General features: G+C 46.4%; 1 protein-coding gene across 3 annotated transcripts in view; it reads left to right on the plus strand.

The window, feature by feature from the left end:
• The window catches only part of LOC116986692 (forkhead box protein P2-like), a 333583-nt gene that overhangs the window by 274526 nt on the left and 41365 nt on the right, over positions 1-17692 (plus strand). For all 3 annotated transcript variants that reach the window (XM_033042263.1, XM_033042262.1, XM_033042264.1), the window contains 3 exons: positions 9482-9569; positions 11668-11751; positions 16771-16969. In XM_033042263.1, coding sequence (XP_032898154.1) covers positions 9482-9569; positions 11668-11751; positions 16771-16969 — 371 coding nt within the window. The remainder of the gene's footprint in view (positions 1-9481; positions 9570-11667; positions 11752-16770; positions 16970-17692) is intronic.

Consider the following 17692-nt stretch of genomic DNA (forward strand, 5'->3'; position numbering starts at 1 on the left):
TACTGGCAATCCTGGAAAATGGAAGAGAGAGATTGTTCGACTTGGACTTGTTACAGTAGGTGGGAAAGGAATGGACCAAGCCCAATTAAATCCCGCTAACTATTAGGTTTCTGATTATTATTATTTTAAATTCTTACTTTCGAAAGCCATCATAACCTCCTCTACCTTTGAATGCCCACCCCCCTAGCCCCACAAAGCCCAATTCTGCTTTCTACATGTGCACAGTTTTTACTGTTCCATCGTTGAACTTGTGTATTCATCTCATTCAGCACTGCGATCACAACGTTTCTCTCAAGACCCTCTGCCCCTCTTCTTGCTTCTCCCCTGAAAACAAGTTGTTGGGCTGTTGGTCATCATGTCACCCTATGGGTGTGATGAAGGCTTTCCTTGGTCCTGCATGGACTGTGGAATCAGCCATGAACATCAATCACCCTTTGCCACTAACCCTGTTTTATTCTCTTCTATTCCCATCATTTTCTCCCAGATTCCAGTCGCCACTCATGGACGAGGGACAATTTGTAGTGAACAATTACCCTGCACATTTTTTGGGATGTGGGCGGAAACCAGAGCACTTGGAACAAACCCACAAACAGAGATAGCATGCAAACGCAGAGGTCAGAATTGACCTGGGTCACTGAATCTGTGGGAGGGACAACGTTTAGAGATGTGCGGGGCAGATTTAGTACACAGTGAGTGGTGAGTGCCTGGAACTCACTGCTGGGATGGTTGTTGCGACAGATACTATTGTGACATTTAAGAAACTTTTGGATAGGCGCAATGATATGCAGGGAATGGAGAGATATGGATTGTGTGTAGATAGATAAGAGTTGGTTTTGGCATTGTGTTCAGCACAGATATAAGTGGGTTGAAGGGCCTGTTGTTCTGCATAAAGTCCTAGCCTGCCCCAACTCTCCCTGTAGCTCAGGCCCAAGAGTCCTGGCAACATCCTTGTAAATCTCCTCTGAATTCCTTCCAGCTAGTTTACATAAAAGGACATGGGTGTCAGGGGGCCCATGGAGAGGGAGCAGCAGCCAGGGGGAACAGCCATTATTTGCATTTAAGACCATGGCTCATTTCCTTGCCATTGTAACTGGTTAGATTTAGTCTAGTGACAGAAACATCACACTGCGACCATGGGCAGTGTTAAGGGTCGCACAAATTGTTTCCACGCTCCGTCACCAGTTTACTTTAATTACTTCATTTGCAATTAGATCCCTTTGTTCCTAACATGTTGGAAAATACATCAAAGGAGAGTGTTTGTATGTTTGCCAGCTCTCTGACACTTGAGACGATTGAAAAAATAACCGGGCCTGATAAAAGGAGGCTGATCTATGGAAATAACTGATGTAAACACACATTTAACTTCGCTTCTGACTAAACTGATTAGACTGTTACAAATAAAAGACATTTTTGCTAGGCTCAGTTTAATAATCTGACCCTCTCTGTCATGCAGTCGGAGGGAAGTTTGGGGAAATAAGGCAAGCTTTGTTAGCAGAGCTTATTAAAATGTCAGGGAGGAGCGATGTTTCAACCACTACAGGTGGCTTTGGAGGGCTGATATGATTGAGATGCAGATCTAACTGATCTAACCAATCGAGTTTCTGGCAGAATAAGCCCTGATGCTGTGTCCCTGAGACCGAGATGTAGCTCACCAATAGTTGCAATATGATTGAGGTAGGACTTGATGGAGCCTAGATGTCCATGCAGTGATGATATCACAAGGGTAGGAATGAACGAGAGGCTGTGATCAGAGTTAGGGAGAGAACGGAGAGGCAACTTTGAAACCGTGAACCAAATAGAGTTGGCTGCTTTAGAATCTATTTGGGCCACAATAACTGAGTAATTTTGGACAGTCCATGATGGGGATTACACCTCAAACCAAAAATTCTGTCCAAACGCCTGCCAACATAGCCAGGGCAAAGTTATCCATACTGAACCACCATTTCACAGCATTAATATTACCGGCGGCACTGTGGCACAGAGGTAGAGTTGCTGCCTTACAGTGCTTGCAGCCTGGAGACCCGGGTTCGATCCTGACTACAGGTGCTGGCTGTACGGAGTTTGAACGTTCTCCTCGTGACCTGCATGCGTTCTCTCCAGGATCTTCCGTTTCCTCCCACACTCCAACGGCATACAGGTTTGTAGGTTAATTGGCTTGGTAATTGTAAAAAACGTCCCTAGTATGTGTTGATGCCCGGTGGGCCGAAGGGCTTGTTTCCACACTATCTCTAAACTAAACTAAAATATAGGCTCTATCACAGTGCTGTAGGTACTATCACAATGTTTAAGAAATGTTTGGGCAGGTACGTGGATAGGATGTTTAGAGGGATATGGGCCAAACACAGGCAGTTGTGACAAGTGTAGATGGGATATGTTGGTTGGCGTGGGCAAGCTGGGCCGAAGGGCCTATTTCCAGGTGGTATGACTCTATAACTATGATAACAAAGCCATCCGTAGCGGCTGAAACATTGCTCCTCCCTGCCCAGGACTGACTAATTCAGGATCACACATTCACACAGACGTGGGGAACACAATCACCACCAGATAATCAACAGCTGGGGGAGTTCAGTGGGTGGGGTAGTATGGAGGTGGGGTGGGGGTGGGGGTGGGTGGGGGAGGAGGGGGTTGGCATTATGGGTGGAGACCTTGCATGAGGACAAAGAGTGTATGGGGTGATGGGCAGAAGTGAGGGAGATGGAGGCTGGTGGGTGACAGGTGGGGCAGGTGAGATGGGGGTGGGAATGCTGACGGGCACATGAACCCAGGTGGAGGAGGGGGAGGGAAGTGTCGAGGCAGAGGCCGGCAGGTGATAGATAGGTCAAAGAGTGCTACCACACAAATAAACGGCCCTTCCGACCAACTCGTCCACACCTACGAAGGTGCCTACCTTTCCCCAAGTTTGGTCCATATCCCTCCAAAACTTTCCTATCTATATATTTTTCCAAATGTCTTTTAAATGTTGTTATCATACAAGCCACCCTTTGTGTGAAAACATTAAAAACTAATACAAAGACAGATGCAAACAAGTGGAGAAACAAGAACACACGGACAGTATATGCACACAAACACTGACATATAGACATGCACATACTGACGTACACAAATGCGCATACACACACACACAGACACGACTCTCACTCAAACACATCCATACACACACACGCACACACACACACACGTACGCGTGCAAATACAGATACACATACACACACAGACACAGATACCACACTCACTCAAACACAGACACACACACGTGCACACACAGACACACACACACACATGTTCACACACAGACACACACATGTGCACACAGACACATACACACACAGACACAGACATCACACTCACTTAAACACACATACACACACACACGTGTACACACACACAGACATGCGCACACATACACACACACAGATGTGCAGATACACATACACACACACACACATGTACACAGACACGTGCACACAGACACATACACAGACACAGATGTGCAGATACACATACACACATGTACACAGACACATGCACACAAACACATATTCACACATACACAAATGTGCAGATACACACACACACACACACACACACACACACAGACACAGACACACACACACATACACACACACACACACACACACACACACACACACGCACACACACACACACACACGTGCACGCACACACAGACACACACACAGATGTGCAGATACTCTCAATCCTCTGCACATACTCTCACTGTGGGCTCCTGTTTATTGTGTTTGCCGTTGTAGTTCTAATGCTGGGCTTGACTCATGGTAAACCTTCAGTGATGTTGACAGACAGTGCCCCATTGTGCCCAGTGCAGGGATTGAGTGGCAGAGCAGTTTGAACCGAGCTGTGTGATGTTGATTCAGAGGAAGGGGTGAGGTCAGTGTGTTCTTTAATCAGGGCTGACGAGCAGTAACCGCGAGGAGTTATCTGTTCCCCTGGGAGCGCGGATGAAATCATTGTGATGAAGTCACTGGCCTTGCAGATGGCGAGGGAAAGTGGGGGGAAGAAGAGAAAACTTTCTCCAGAAACCACAGTGTCACCCAAGCAACGTTTTTGAACGGTGAAGGAAGGCACAAGCAGAAGCCTCGGTAGATAGACACAAATCTGCTGGAGCAACTCAGCGGGTCAGGCAGCATTTCTGGAGAGAAGGAATAGGTGACGTTTCAGGTTGAGACGCTTCTTAGACAGTCTTCAGTCTGAAGAATGGTCTCCACCCTAAACTTCACCTATTCCTTCTATCCAGAGATGCTGCCTGTCCCGCTGAGTTACTCCAGCATTTTGTGTCTATCTTCAGTTTAAACCAGCATCCGCAGTTCCTTACTACACACACAGCCTCCGTGCTGGCCTGACGCACCAAACCATCTCCGAGGGCTTGTGAGAGAATTGACTCTGTGTGTCAGACAGGCTGTGAGTCGAGGTCCACCATCCTCTGGGTTAGCCAAACTCACAACAGATGTTTCTCAGCAGTCTGTGGGATATGTTTTCACGATCCCATAATAGGAAGATAATCATTGCATAACGAGCAGAGAAATGGTTTTTGCCTGTCTGCCTTCTCAGCTGACACGGCAAGCACTGCCCCGTAAACGTGTCACTCAGTCAAACCCCCCCACTCAGGGAAATACACAAACAGGCGCTGAAATGGTTCGGCTGCAATAAAACAGTTCACACAAAGTCCCCCTCAAGCTCTGTGTTCTCTGATGACAGAAAAGCTTGCTGAAAAGTGCGACCGAAAAACAGTTTCTGAGAAAGTGTGATGAAATAGTGATCATTGTACTGGTCCCATGCCTCAGACAGCTTAGGTCCAAATCCCAAACGGACAACTTGAAGCTTTGAAGTCAACTTTTAATACATTTTAAAATGGTCGGGAACTTATCAAATTGTCGTAAAAATCCAACTGATACATAAAAGTACTTCAGAGAAGGAAACTTGCTGATCTAACTTATGCTGGGCCAAAGCATTGAGTCAGACACTTAGATAGGAAAGGCATAGAGGGATGTGGGTTTAATGTGAGTGAGTGGACATCTTGATCGACATGGCCAAGTTGGGCCGAAGGGCCTGTTTCCCTGCCGTATGACTCTATGCCTCTGTCGGACTAGCATAGGTGGGCAACACAGGTGGCATGGACTATGATTCCTTGGTTGAGATTTTTCAACAATTTAAGTAATGCTTCAATATCACAAATAGGGTTTGTTTCCATCACCTGTGTTGCCCAGCTCTGAGCTAAATCTTGCCACCATTTTCATGTTGTTCCTGCAAGATTAAGAGTGCGTAACATTCTTGCACGTATGGCTGTGATGATGTGAAAGTAAGAAATGTATTGTTGATAGCCCTTTCGCCACACTCTATGCTGTGATATGTTGACATGTAACATTGGGGCCCTTCATCACTGTAACACTGCTCATCTAAGCGTGACCCTCGGCCTGTGCATCGCATTAGAACAGGAAGAAATAGTCATTGCTTCAGCTTTGTCTGAGATCCTCACTGGCATGTACTTTAGGATGGACTTGGCTGTGAAAAGATCGTTTGATGTTACATATTCCCTCAGTCCTTTGATCGCTGAATAGCCAGTGGGCTTGTAGGATCCGATTGGCTTTCTGCGCTTTGCAGAAAAGGCTGTGGATAGAATGGAAATATGGGACTCATCGCATCAGAAACCCTGTGGGTATTTGAGTATTTCCCCCCCATTCACTATCCAACTTGCTGTCATTTAAACCATCAACAAAAGACCGTTAATTACAAAAAAACCTATGAAGTGAAGAGTCAAGAGTCAAGAGTGTTTAATTGTCATCAGTGCCGGCAATGGAACAATTACTTTGCTACGAGCTGCAGCTTCACAGACCTATTAGCACAGTAACACAAAAGCAATGTTACGCACAATGCCTCCCTCTACAGAAACCAGGGAGCTTCTGGAAGCCACAACACTGAAACACATGCAACAACATACAGTTTACCACGCACTACACTAGCTAAACAGGCACCATGGGGATATGCCTCATGTTACAGCACAGTGCATGTAGGAGGTCGGGGATATGGCAATTAAAAAAAATATTAATCCCTTTCTGTCTGGGAAAGAATGAAAGAGTTTCATTTATAAAGATCACTTCTGACAAGTTTAGAAATCCCCGAAGCATTCTGCATTCAAGTCAAAAAAAAAAAAAAAATTGCTGGGAACCTTCAGCAGGTCAAGCAGCATCTGGGGAAAGAGATGTTCTCTCTTTTATTTCACATTTCCAGCATCTACAGGTTTTATGATTTTGATTTGCAACCAATTGCGTTCTTCCCTTTAATGTAGTCATTATTTTAATGTGGGAAACAGCGGTGAATTTGCAGGTGTCAGGCTCCACGAATAATGTTGAAATAACGCCCGGATAATCAATACAGTGTGAAAACGGGAGGGAGGAAGGATTGGCTTTGCTTCCACACACTCCTGATCACCCATGGGCCATGGACCACACACGCCTGATCACCCATGGGCTACACACGCCTGATCACCCATGGGCCATGGACCACACATGCCTGATCACCCATGGGCCACACATGCCTGATCAACCCATGGGCTACACACGCCTGATCACCCATGGGCCATGGACCACACATGCCTGATCACCCATGGGCTACACACTCCTGATCACCCATGGGCCATGGACCACACATGCCTGATCACCCATGGGCCACACACTCCTGATCACCCATGGGCCACACACGCCTGATCACCCATGGGCCACACACGCCTGATCACCCATGGGCTACACACGCCTGATCACCCATGGGCCATGGACCACACACTCCTGATCACCCATGGACCACACACGCCTGATCACCCATGGGCTACACACGCCTGATCACCCATGGGCTACACACGCCTGATCACCCATGGGCCATGGACCACACATGCCTGATCACCCATGGGCCATGGACCACACATGCCTGATCACCCATGGGCCATGGACCACACATGCCTGATCACCCATGGACCACACATGCCTGATCACCCATGGGCTACACATGCCTGATCACCCATGGGCCATGGACCACACATGCCTGATCACCCATGGGCAACACACGCCTGATCACCCATGGGCTACACACGCCTGATCACCCATGGGCCATGGACCACACACGCCTGATCACCCATGGGCCATGGACCACACATGCCTGATCACCCATGGGCTACACACGCCTGTTCATCCATGGGCTACACACGCCTGTTCATCCATGGGCCATGGGTGATCAGGATTCTCAGCCTCAGAGGGCAGTGGAGGCAGGTTCTCTGGATACTTTCAAGAGAGAGCTAGACAGGGGTCTTAAAAATAGCGGAGTCAGGGGATATGGGGAGAAGGCAGGAACGGGGTACTGATTGGGGATGATCAGCCATGATCACGTTGAATGGCGGTGCTGGCTCAAAAGGCCAAATGGCCTACTCCTGCACCTATTGTCTATTGTCTATTGTATATTGACCATGGACCACACATGCCTGATCACCCATGGACCATGGGCTACACATGCCTGATCACCCATGGGCCACACATGCCTGATCATCCATGGACCACACATGCCTGTTCACCCATGGACCACACATGCCTGTTCATCCATGGACCACACATGCCTGATCACCCATGGGCCATGGGCTACACATGCCTGACCTGAGATGAAGCACAACCTGGAGCTAAATCCATCAGCAGTATCGATGACCACAATACCAACCCTGCAGTTGACCTTTCCCGCAGTCTCTGACCGTCTCCCGTCTGCAAATAGGTCGTTTTCCTAAAATCTCCCTCTCGAAAAGCAGGTTTTACCAACATGGCCAACAGTTATTGCCTGGTCCTATTATCCAGGTTGTTGTCACTTTAACGTAGGAGGGAGAGGCACGAGAAGACCATTCGGCCCTTTATGTCTGCTACACCATTCAATAAGATTGCAGTTGATCCTTTATCAGAGTTACTGTCGTGGACTCACCCGTATTCCTCGGCTCCCTCAATATCTGCTTGCTATTTGCTCACAGGGCAGTTAAAATTCAGTCACATCGATGCGAAATTAAAGTCACTTGAGTACATAGAAAATAGGTGCAGGAGTAGGCCATTCGGCCCTTCGAGCCTGCACTGCCATTCAATATGATCATGGCTGATCATCCAACTCAGTATCCTGTACCTGCCTTCTCTCCATACCCCCTGATCCCTTTAGCCACAAGGGCCACATCTAACACAGTATCGAAGCAAGATCTGGACAGCGGGGCTATTTTTCCCAGAAATAATTGATGATTCACTTTAGTCTGTACAATAGATTTAGGAGCTCTAAGTGTTTTTTGCAATGATTAGTCTGGACCGCCTTGTGTTCCAAGCCTAGCTCCGTGACTCAGGCCTGCTCATGTTGGGATTGTATGAGAGGAGAATGGGTCACCTCATCGATCCCTGTCCTCTCCATGACCCATCCTCTTGTCAATGATCCACACTTCATCCTCTCCATCAGCCTAGAACCTCACAGTGTGGGAGACACACTTCCTGTAAGCTCACACACACGCACAGAAAACATTTGCTTTGAAAATATTTTTCAGAGCCAAAAAAATCCAGAAAATTTATTTTTATGATTCAATTATTTCAAGCTCGTTCCCAGTCTATTAAATCATCAGAAAACATTCAGCCAAGACTTAAGCAAAGCTTTTTCTAATACGTTGAAATTCTTCGGAAGTATAGAATATGTTTGAGCCTTTTATCCATTCTGATTACAGTACGAATTAGGTACAAAATGAAAAATCACCCATCACACTGTCTCGAGAAAATACTCACTCGGTAAGGACTGGGCAAGTTATTTACTTAGAAAATTCCGCAAACAGTTCCCACAAACATTACAGAATAAGTGAAGCATTTGGTTGAAGCAGGATAAAGCTTCCTTTACATTGACCCACCACAACAAACTCAAAACAGGCTCCTCGACACTGGTGCATGAAACGGAGCAAAGCCCAGGTCAAACTCGGAAAACTTCACCTGGAAATCATTCCGCCCATCAACTACATCTGATAGATGCAAAGTAAAGCTTCCTTTTCACCGCACGTTCATGCACTGTCCAGAGTAGGGACTGTGGCCTGAAGAAGGGTCTCGACCCGAAACATCACCTATCCATGTTTTCCAGAGATGCTGCATGACCTGTTGATTACTCCAGCACTATGTTTGTCTTTCCAGGGACTGTATGGTTGGGCACAAGATAAAGCAGCTTCATGCTGACCTTTGTGGCTTTGCCAGCTCCTCGGTAGAGTTTTGAGGTGTTGGTAATGCAGTTATCCAGATTGTCCTGGCCTGCCTACTGATAGAAACAGAATATATCCAAAGGATGAAGCAGATGGGGCTGTTGGCTCCTTGTGTTGTCTGTGTTCCTGTCTGACCTGCTACTCCCAGCATGGTGAAGTGTCTGAATTCCCTACTTCCATTCTCAAGCTGTGAATTCCTTCCTGCTGTAGGCACCTCAACAATGAACACGCCCTTGATGATCGAAGCACGGCCCAGTGTCGCGTTCAGATGCAAGTCGTGCAGCAGCTTGAAATTCAGGTCTGTAACATTTTTACCACCGTGTTGCAATGTTTATAGATTCCTTCCTTACTCGTGGGGGCTGGATAAGTCACTAGACTTGCGTTCACTACTGGCATTGAGTGACTTGGAGCTACTTGGAAGGGTGGTGGGTATATGGAACGAGCCAGAGGAGGTAGTTGAAGCAGGTACTACAACAACATTTAAAAGGAACATGGATAGGAAAGTTTGAGAGGATACGGGCCAAATATGGGCAATTGGCACAATTGGATAGGGCATTTAGGACAGCATAGACAAGTTGGACTGAGGGGGCTTGTCTCAGTACTGTATCTCTATGACCTTAATGAAATGAGATGAAAGTTGTAGAACAGATCTTCCAAAGACGTGCAGGTTTGTAGGCTAATTGGCTTCTGTATAATTGTCCCTGAGTGTGGGTTAGAATTAGTGTGTGAACGGATGATCGCTGGTCAGCATGGACTCACTGGGCCGAAGGGCCTGTTTCGCTGCTATATCTCCAAAATTAAAGAATTAAAAAGACCAAAGCTGGAACCATCCTGCTCAATCTTGCAGGGATTGAGAAGAGTGAGTTTTTTATTTTTATTTAACCTTTATTTAACCAGGAGAAGTCTCATTGAGATTAAAAATCTCTTTTACAAGAGAGTCCTGGCCAAGACAGGCAGCAGCACAGTTCCACAGTTACAGACAATAATTTAAAAAAACCCAACAGAGAACATATAAATAGAGTCACAGTCAGAACATCATCAAACAAAGCATGTACAGACAGAAGAGCCCGCTTCAACATCATTAAGAAGGGATTTAAATCTGTTTATAGAAACCAGCTCCTTAAGTTTCAGTTCATTCTGCAGCTGGTTCCATGCGAAGGGAGCAGCATAACTAAATGCCCTTTTCCCCAGTTCAGTACGGACTTTAGGTACAGTTAGTAAGAACAAGTCCTCAGAGCGGAGCTGATAAGTTCCTGTGCTTTTTCGAATTACATACTTCTGCAGGTATGAAGGAAGAACACCGAGGATAGTCTTATAAATAAGGATATGCCAATGATGGAGTCTGCGGGTGGACAGGGCAAACCATCCAACTTGAGCATACAAAGTGCAGTGGTGCGTGAGGGTTTTAAAATTAGTAACAAATCTCAGTGCTCCGTGATAGACCGTGTCCAAAGACTGTAGGCATTTTGAAGATGCATTCATATATAAAACATCACCATAGTCCAACACAGACATAAACGTTGCAGCAACAAGTCTTTTTTTGGCTTCAAAAGAAAAACAAGATTTGTTTCTAAAGTAAAAACCTAATTTTATCTTTAGTTTTTTCATAAGTTGCTGGATATGAGGTTTAAAAGAGAGAGAATCATCAATTTGAGTGAGGTAGTATATCACTGTTTGAGATGGGCTGAAGGACACAAAGTTGGGCTCAGGGGGAAATGAAAAGGGGTTGATGGAACATTTTAGATGAAGGGATGTTTGATTACTCTTGGATCAAGTCATGTCAGTATCATGTGCATTCTCCATTGCAACAAATCACTCCATACTAGCGTGAACACCACAGGTTCGGTGAGGTACAATCGTGCAGCAACATCACAGATATATAGACCCAGATATAAATCTCACATAAAATCATGCAAGGCAGTAGATAACAAGAAGACTGTGCAAAACAAGACAGGACATTGTGGAAAGCTCATTGAAAGACAAGCACATCTGTGGTAGTGCAAGATATGGCCCCTGCGTTCTACACACCACCTCAGTGGATATATTTAAGGCAGAGATAGATGGATTCTTGATTAGTAATAGTGTCAGAGACCGGAGAATTGGTTTAGGAGGGAGAGATTGATCAGCCATCATTGAATGGCAGAGTAGACAGTAGGCCGAATAGCCTGATTCTGCTCCTATCACTTCTGAACTTATGATCTTTCATGTGGCCCACACTCTGGTCTGAACTGTTGCAATGGAGTAGCCCATTAAACCCAAACTTGAATGAAGTGCAGTGTTGGTAATTTCTCTACTCAGTCCGATGTCTGGCCATTCAATAATACTCGTTACAATAAGGTTATGTTTTATTGTCATGTTCCACTCTCCTAAATTGGAGAATATTTTGCTTTCCACAGCTGTCGAAAGAGACAGAGCGGCTTCAAGCCATGATGGCACACCTGCACATGAGGCCCTCGGACCCCAAGCCGTTTGCCCAGCCTGTGAGTATCTCCACATCACACACATCACAACTTGAAATCACAGAAAGCCTTGCACGTCCACAGCACTGCTCGTAGACTTGGATCATAGCAACGAGTTTGATTCAGCAAGGACCTTCTGATCTGCAGCCCCTGTGATATTGTGGGCAACAGTCTGTAAAGTCCATGATGAGCAATAAGATAATGGTGAGATAACGCATGGGATAGTTCAGGGAGAACGCCTCAGCCCTTTGCTAAAAGGACCCTTTGTCCATCTCAGTGAGATAATTGGCCCTTTCCTCAACCTCTTGTCTGAAAAACGACACCTCTGGTGCTGGACTAATTGTGTGTTCTGGTTACCAAAGTGTGGTTAAATCACAATCTGACTCAGAAGTAACATTACTACTTATAGAGACAAACCAGGGTAGGATTGTGCGATGAATCTTCAGGTCTCTCTGACAGCTTTTAGCTTACTCATTGTTCCATAAGCCTGCTTGTCAGTGTGTGGTGACTTCACTGTGTGTTAGGTATGTAACTCATGGAACTGATTTCCCCATGTGTCATGTATGTAAGTCACGGAACTCTGATCCAGCACCAAAAGAAACAATAAGCAAAGGTGAATCATTCAGGGTGCACAAAGATGCTGGAGAAACTCAGCGGGTGCAGCAGCATCTATAGAGCGAAGGAAATAGGCAAAGTTTCGGGCCGAAACCCTTCTTCAGACTGAATCATTCAGGATTTATTGGCAACACACATCTGTCTTTATTCTGAAGTAAATGATTCAACAATGCCTAAACATAGACATAGAAACATAGAAAATAGGTGCAGCAGGAGGCCATTCGGCCCTACGAGCCAGCACCGCCATTCATTGTGATCATGGCTGATCGTCCCCAATCAATAACCCGTGCCAGCCTTCTCCCCATATCCATTGACTCCACTAACCCCAAGAGCTCTATCTAGCTCTCTCTTAAATCCATCCAGTGATTTGGCCTCCACTGCCCTCTGTTGCAGGGAATTCCACAAATAAAATCCACGCTGGACCCCGGTTCAATGCTTGAGGAGCAGGTCTATTGCTTTCTGTTGTGGGCAGACATTGTGGGTGTGAGTAGGTGATGAGGCAAGTGAATTTACCCCTTCAGCTTGGAGTGAATGATTTTCATTCTCAGATTGACAAATGAGCACTAAAACCACCCATGCATTGTCACCTCCAGACTGAACAAGATGAAGTAGGGTCCCGACCCGTAACATCAACTCTCCATGTTTTCCAGACATGATGCCCAACCAGCTGAGTTACTCCAGCACTCTGTGCACTTTTGTGTAAACCAGCATCTGCAGTTCCTCGTCTCTACTGCCTGGTTCAAATCCAGTCAAATTCCTCACCACCTGAGCTCTGACAATTGATCCGTGTTCCTGGGAGTCACCAGATCTTTGATATCCCACTTTTCAGATGAATTAGTTCAGCCGCTATTATTCCTCTCCCCTCATCACTAACCTACTCTCAAGAGATTTTTAAGCATTTGAGCAGAAGCCTGCTAGCTAATCGCTGACCCCTGCTGGCAATGCCCTGCCATGGACATCAGTTGTGTGAAGGGTCAGATATCACCGTGATAGTGTCAACGTTAAAAGCTTGCAACCCAATGGATAGACACAAAACGCTGGAGTAACTCTGCGGGTCAGACAGCATCTCTGGAGAAAAAGAATAAGTGACGTCTCGAGTCGACACCATTCTTCGGACTAACTAACACTCTCCTCCGCATAGTGGAGCTGGTCCTCAATCTTAACAACTTCTCCTTCAACTCCAAATCCAAGGCGTAGCTATGGGCAATGGCATGGGCCGCAGCTATGCCTGCCTCTTTGTAGGGCACGTTGAACAATCCTTGTTGCAGGCATACACTGTAAGTTTGTTATCCTCTCTTACAACCCAATGGTATGAATGCTGAATTCTCTACTTTTAGGTTATCTCTAACTACCCCCCATCCCCCCCCCCCCCAAAACCCCCCTCCTTTCTCCCCACATAATACCAATCCTTAGCCATCAACATGTTCCTTATGTACTTATATAGCATCTTCAAACTTTCTTTGAATTAACTTGCCAGTAATTTTTCCATGCCCACTCATTGCTTTCACATTTAAAATTCACTCCTGCTCCTTCAATACTCTTCCAGATGTTCTTCTCCCAGTTAATTCTCCTGAATATAACAGCTTGTGTCTGATAGACATTCCTACTTTCTGCGGGGTAAGACTGGTCCTTGATTTGCTGCTGGCCTTGCCGAGGCAGTGAGTAGATGGAGATAATGGAAGGGAGGTTGGTTTGTGTGATGGTCCAGGCTGCCTCCACAACTCTCTGCAATTTCTTGCGATCTTGGACGGAGCTGATCCCAAACCAGGCTGTGACGCAGCTCGATAAAATGCTTTCTACTTTCTACAGCGCATCTGTAGAGGTTGGTGAGGATTGTTGGGGACATGCTGAACTTCTGAAGCCTTCTAAGGAAGTAGAGGCATTGGTGTGATTTCTTGCCCATGGCTTTGGTGCGGCTGGTCTTTGTGGATGTCCCCCCCATGGCTGAGGTCCTGGGGCCTTGTCTTTATCCTCCCAGGAATGAGGTCCTAGGGTCTGTGGATGTCCCTCGATGGTTGAGATCCTGGGGTCTCTGTAGAAGTCCTCCCATGTGTGAGGTCCTAGGGTCTGTGGATGTCCCTCGATGGTTGAGATCCCGGGGTCTCTGTAGAAGTCCTCCCATGGCTCGTAGTGTCAGGGTTATTCCTTTAGATGTCTCCAGCTCCCAGACCTCGGAATGAGAAGCATTTCCTGACCTCTGGCTGACACCTGGTGGCAAACTAGTGGCACTGCGCTGTCTTTATTTTCCATGCCTCTGCTCTTGTTGACTTTTGCCATTGCGGGTAATATTAACACCCACAGCGCATCACTAGTTGCCCCGGAGAAGATACTGGCTCTTCTTCAACAGTTGCAACCTGTGTGGATAAAATGCCCCCTCAATGTTGTGAGTATAACGTCTCAAGGTTCTCAGCAAGTAATGATGAAGGGGTGAACAAGTCAGGGTTGAGGGTGGTGTGGAGGGAATCCTGTTGGTGTTCCCATGCACCCACTGCCTTTTACCTTGGTGGAGTTCATGGGTTTGGGAAGCATTGTTGGCGACACCTTTCAAAGTTCCTGCCCATAGAATCTCCCTCTTGGATCCCCGAATCCTTTCATCTCAATATCCTGTTTGATTTCCCAATGGACACTTATGGTGGGTCTGGATCAAATATCACCCAAAAAAATAAATAATTACTTTTTAATACTACTGCGTACATTAAACACACACGTCTATCCCTTTGTCTTGATTTTTGTTTTTGTTTGCACAATCTCTTTTTATTTTATCATCTTGCAGAACGTATGTGCAATCAATGTATAATTAATGCATGTGCATGAATCTGTGTGACTGTAATGCTGCTGCTAACAAGATTTCCCTGGTACCTGTAGATACATGGAACTGCAGATGCTGATTTGATACAAATAAAAGGCACAAAGTGCTGTTGTAACAGCGGCTCAGGCAGCATGTCTGGAGAATCTCTATTCCATGCCACCTGACCCGCTGAGTAATGCCCCTGTCCCACTTAGGAAACCTGAACGGAAACCTCTGGAGACTTTGCGCCCCTCCCAAGGTTTCCGTGCGGTTCCCGGAGGTCGCAGGTGGCTGCCGGAGGTTGCAGGTAGTGGAAGCAGGTAGGGAGACTGACACAAACCTCCGGGAACCGCACGGAAACCTTGGGTGGGTCTCCAGAGGTTTCCGTTCAGGTTTCCTAAGTGGGACAGGGGCATTACTGCAGCAGTTGGCTTGTCTCAATGTTCCAGTGCATTGCTGAAACTATGCACATGACAATCAACTCAACTCAACGTGACACACCATACATCAATGTCATTTTGTGTTCTATAGTGACATGTCTATAATACAGTACCTGATTCCCATTGAATAATTGCCACCCCTGTGGAAAGGACACATGAATTGGATTCAGCTGGACGATCACCGAGGCATTAACAATTCATAGGTACACAAAAATGCTGGAGAAACTCAGCGGGTGCAGCAGCATCTATGGAGCGAAGGAAATAGGCAACGTTTCGGGCCGAAACCCGAAGGGTCTCGTCCCGAAACGTTGCCTATTTCCTTCAGGGTTTCGGCCCGAAACGTCACCTATTTCCTTCGCTCCATAGATGCTGCTGCACCCGCTGAGTTTCTCCAGCATTTTTGTGTACCTTGGATTTTCCAGCATCTGCAGTTCCTTCTTGAACACATTAACAATTCATGTTTGTTCATGAACAAGCATCCCTGGAGTTAAATACTAATGGATGGCCAGCACAAGTGTCGATGCACCCAAGGTAGACACAGAGTGCTGGAGTAAGTCAGGCAGCATATCTGGACAAAAAGGGTGGGTGACATTTCGGGTCAGGACCCTTCTTCAGACCAAGATGCACCCAGTAGGCTAAAGCAAGTGAGCGAGCTTGGGGTTGGACATAGACACAAAGCACTGAGGTAACTCGGGACAGGCAGCATTTCTGGAGAAAAAGGATGGGTGACGTTTTGGGTCAGATCCTTCTTCAGACATCAGCTGCCACACGATAGAGTTAGGGGAGATTGCTCTTTAGCTGTGCAGGTGGTCAGGTGTGTAGGAACCAAAGATAGACACAAAAAGCTGGGAGTAACTCAGCGGGTCAGACAGCATCTCTGGAGAAAAGGAATAGGTGGCCATCTCAGGTGGTCCGGTGTGATTGGAATATCTTCTAATGATCTTTGCGGAGTTGGTAAAAAGTTGCGGTGCTTTTAATGAAGATAATTTTCCCCTCCTTTGGGATCCCAGTAGGATGTTCCCGCGATATCTCCATTATTTGGAGCTACATCAGAATCAACTTTAGTGATGATAATATGTAGTCTCTGACTGACGAGAGACTCCACATCATTTATCAAAGACACTCACTCTCTTGGTTTTTGTGTTCTTTCTCTCGTTCTCATGCTAACCGGCCCTGTGGACAACCTTTCATCGGCAGCTGAACCTGGTATCAAATATCACGCTCTCCAAGAGCACGTCGGACATTTTTCCAGATAGTTTACCTCACACGCCAACCTCAGCCAACTCAATCACCCCCATGAGACAAGGCCCCTCCGTCATCAGCTCACCGAGTTTACACAATATGGGAGCCATCAGGAGGAGGCATTCCGATAAGTACTGCATGCCGATATCTTCAGGTAAGAGGCTTTCAAATTCACCTTCTTTACGAAAACAGGAAATACTGGAAACAGTACATTGCAAAGTATCCGTGAAAGACAAATGTGCTTGAGAAACTCAGCGGGTGCAGCAGCATCTATGGAGCGAAGGAAATAGGCAACGTTTCGGGCCTAAACCCTGAAGGAAATAGGCAAAGTTTCGGGACGAAACCCTTTGGGTTTCGGCCCGAAACGTTGCCTATTTCCTTCGCTCCATAGATGCTGCTGCGCCCGCTGAGTTTCTCCAGCACTTTTGTCTACCTTCGATTTTCCAGCATCTGCAGTTCCTTCTTAAACACAAAGTATCAGTGAACACTGGAGGAGAGTTACTGTTTCAAGCCATAGAATACAGTACAATACAATATAATAATACTTTATTAGCCAAGTTTGTTTTGCAACATACGGGGAATTTCATTTGCCATACAGTCATACCAATACAAAGCAACAGAACACACAAAATACATTTTAGCATAAACATCCACCACAGTGACTCCTCCACATTCCTCACTGTGATGGCAGGCGCAAAAAAGTTCAATCTCTTCCCTTCTTTGTTCTCCCGCGGTCGGGGACCTTGAGCCTTCCGTTGACGGGATGATCTTACTCCCGTAGCCGGTGGTCGGGCCCATCCGCATCGGGGCGATCAAGCTCCTGCATCAGGGGAATTCTCAGCTCCCCCGCACCGAGCAATCTGACCCCGGGTCGGGG

The sequence above is a fragment of the Amblyraja radiata genome, chromosome 24, assembly GCF_010909765.2.
Source record: "Amblyraja radiata isolate CabotCenter1 chromosome 24, sAmbRad1.1.pri, whole genome shotgun sequence".
Classification (NCBI taxonomy): domain Eukaryota; kingdom Metazoa; phylum Chordata; class Chondrichthyes; order Rajiformes; family Rajidae; genus Amblyraja; species Amblyraja radiata.